This window comes from Rutidosis leptorrhynchoides, chromosome 4, assembly GCF_046630445.1.
Source record: "Rutidosis leptorrhynchoides isolate AG116_Rl617_1_P2 chromosome 4, CSIRO_AGI_Rlap_v1, whole genome shotgun sequence".
NCBI lineage: Eukaryota > Viridiplantae > Streptophyta > Magnoliopsida > Asterales > Asteraceae > Rutidosis > Rutidosis leptorrhynchoides.
Window position 1 is genome coordinate 337,219,901 of NC_092336.1, and position 3,571 is coordinate 337,223,471.

Genomic DNA, 3,571 nt, shown 5'->3' on the forward strand with positions numbered 1-3,571 from the left:
AGATCTATTGGGCCTAACAAACCCCATCCAAAGTACCGGATGCTTTAGTACTTTGAAATTTATATCATATCCGAAGGGTGTCCCGGAATGATGGGGATATTCTTAAATATGCAACTTGTTAATGTCGGTTACCAGGTGTTCACCATATGAATAATTTTTATCTCTATGTATGGGATGTATATTGAAATATGAAATCTTGTGGTCTATTGTTACGATTTGATATATATAGGTTAAACCTATAACTCACCAACATTTTTGTTGACATTTTAAGCATGTTTATTCTCAGGTGATTATTAAGAGCTTCCGCTGTCGCATACTTAAATAAGGACAAGATTTGGAGTCCATGCTTGTATGATATTGTGTAAAAACTGCATTCAAGAAACTTATTTCGTTGTAACATATTTGTATTGTAAACCATTATGTAATAGTCGTGGGTAAACAGGATATTTTAGATTATCATTATTTGATAATCTACGTAAAGCTTTTTAAACCTTTATTGATGAAATAAAGGTTATGGTTTGTTTTAAAATGAATGCAGTCTTTGAAAAATGTCTCATATAGAGGTCAAAACCTCGCAACGAAATCAATTAATATGGAACGTTTTTAATCAATAAGAATGGGACATTTCATCATCCGTGTTCCATTTTGGCGTTGTACGATGAGCCCACAAAACATATGGTACTTTATCTACCCATTTAGTCTGACTTAATCCCAGTCTAGCCTTTATGCCAGCTACAGATCCTTTGTTTGTTACGTCAACTTGGTCGTTTGCTTGTGGGTGAGCGACAGAGGTGAATGTTTGTTTAATGCTTAACTCTTCACACCAACTTTTGAACGGATTCTCTGCAAACTGCTTACCATTATCGCTTACAATTTCGTTTGCCAAACCATACCTGCATACGATATCATTCCATACAAACTTTTTTTATGTTTTCACCTGTTATACGTGCTAACACTTTTGCCTCTACCCACTTAGTAAAAAAATCAATTGCAACCATCAAAAATCTTGCATTGCCAACACTCCTTGGGAATAGCCCTACTATATCAATTGTCCACTTACAGAATGGCCATGCAAATGAAACGTATATTAAATCATATTTCGGCAAATGCTGGACGGTTCCATGTCACTGACATACATCACATGATTTGATTGTTTATACTGTATCTCTGTAAATTGTTTGCTAATAATATCCTTGCCTCATGATCCGTGCAACAATGGTTCTATAACCAGAATGATGTGCACACAAAACTTCATGCATCTCTTTCACCACATCCAAAGCTTGTTGTGGTGCCAAACATCTCAAATTTAGACCATGGTAAGATTTTCTGTAGAGCACATCGTTCTCCAACACATAGAGCTGAGCACTTACCTTTATCCATCTTGCTTCTGTGACGTCATTTAGCAGTGTTTCGTCCTGCAAATACTTAACATAAGGAGTCATCCAGTGCTGTCCTCCCTCCTCTAAACATTTTCAACCAATTGCAGATATCGCTTCATTGATACATCTTTTGCCTCAAATGCCCCGTTGACTTGTTGTACAACAATCTTAGAGTCCACATAAGCACGTAAATGCTTTATCCCCATCTCAGATGCTATGCGGAGGCCGGAGAGCAACGCCTCATACTCTGCTTCATTGTTGGATGCATAAAAATAAAACTTAAGTGCATATGTATGTTCTTCCCCTTCTGGGTTTGTAAGCACCAATCCTGCACCTACTCCCTCTTCACTTGATGCTCCATCAGTATGTAACTCCCACATGCAATTATTGTTTTAACTTGACATGGATAATCTACTTTTTCGGTTATCTCTAAAAGAAAATCTCCTAAAATCTGCCCTTTAACTGCATGCCTTGGTGAAAAAATTATTTCATATTCCCCCTACTAAACTGCCCATTTTGCTAAAAGTCCTGATGACTCTGGGTGTTTCAAGATTTGCTTAATTGGTTGATCTGTTAAAACAAGAATTGGGTGTCCTTGAAAATATCGTCTCAGTCGTCTAACTGTGTGCACTAGAGCGTATACCAATTTTTCTATGGGTGGATAATTGATTTCACTTTGTTATAACAACTTGCTAACGAAATATATTGGTATTTGCACCCTAATTCGTTCTGCGATTAAAATTAAACTAATGGCTTTTGTTGATACTGCTATATATAGAAACGTTTCACCTGCTATTGGTGCAGTTAATGTTAGTAACTCCTTTAAAAGTTAAACATCTTGAAAAGCTGCTTCAGCTTCTGCCGTCCATGTAAAATTGTTTTTGTTCATACAACTTTTTAAAACGTTCATGAATGGTAATGAACGTTCTACTGCTCTGGATAAAAACCTTGTTAATTCTGCCAACCTTCCATTCAAGCTTTGCACATCTTTCTTTATTTTTGGAGAAGCCATATCCTCGATTACTTGAATTTTCTTTGGATTTGCTTTGATTCCTCTCTCCGTAACAATATGACCCATAAATTTACCCTCTTCTACACCAAAAGTACACTTTTTGGGATTTAACTTCTTATTAATCTTGTGTAATGACTTGAAAGTCTCAAGAATATCCCTAAGCATTCTTTCCTCTGTGTGGCTTTTAATAACAATATCATCAACATAGGCCCCCACATTCCTGCCTATTTGATCTCTAAATGCTATATCAATGACACGTTGGTAAGTTGATCCCACATTCCTGCCTATTTGATCTCCGCGTGGTACTCCAGTCATGTCATAAACTTTGTAGTGACCCGTCCTAATCCATCTGGATGAATACATTACATTTGGTTACATCGCAAGGTACTTGACCTCTATATGATACATTTTACAAACATTGCATTCGTTTTTAAAAGACAAACTTTCATTACATCGAAAGTTGACGGCATGCATACCATTTCATAATATATCCAACTATAATTGACTTAATAATAATCTTGATGAACTCGACAACTCGAATACAACGTATTTTGAAATATGTCATGAATGACTCCAAGTAATATCTCTAATATGAGCAATTGCACGGCGGAAGATTTCTTTCATACCTGAGAATAAACACGCTTTAAAGTATCAACCAAAAGGTTGGTGAGTTCATTAGTTTATCATAATCATTCATTTTCATCATTTTAATAGACCACAAGAATTTCATTTCCAGTTCTCATAAATATACGTCCCATGCATAGAGACAAAAATCATTCATATGGTGAACACCTGGTAACCGACATTAAACAGATGCATATAAGAATATCCCCTATCATTCTGGGAAATCCTTCGGACGTGATAAAAACAACATCAAAGTACTAAAGCATCCGGTACTTTGGATGGGGTTCGTTAGGCCCAATAGATCTATCTTTAGGATTCGCGTCAATTAGTAGATCGGTTTAATAATTCTTAGGTTACCAAGCAAAAGGGGGATATTCGGCTTCGATCATTCACCCATATAATGTAGTTTCAACTACTTGTGTCTATTTCGTAAAACATTTATAAAAATTGCGCATGTATTCTCAACCCAAAAATATAAAGGGTAAAAAGGCAAATGAAACTCACCATACTGTATCTTAAAGAATTGTTTAGTTTCATATGTTATAATCAATATTTT

General features: G+C 35.8%; 1 protein-coding gene across 1 annotated transcript; it reads right to left on the minus strand.

Annotated features, from left to right (window-relative positions):
- Nucleotides 1-607: 607 nt before the first annotated feature.
- Nucleotides 608-1,585, minus strand: LOC139841731 (uncharacterized). Its single transcript, XM_071831936.1, has 3 exons — nucleotides 1,478-1,585; nucleotides 1,198-1,415; nucleotides 608-893 (listed from the first exon to the last, which is right to left on the minus strand). Exons 1-3 carry the CDS (start codon nucleotides 1,583-1,585, stop codon nucleotides 608-610), a joined length of 612 nt encoding a protein of 203 aa, XP_071688037.1.
- Between the last annotated feature and the right edge of the window lie 1,986 nt (nucleotides 1,586-3,571).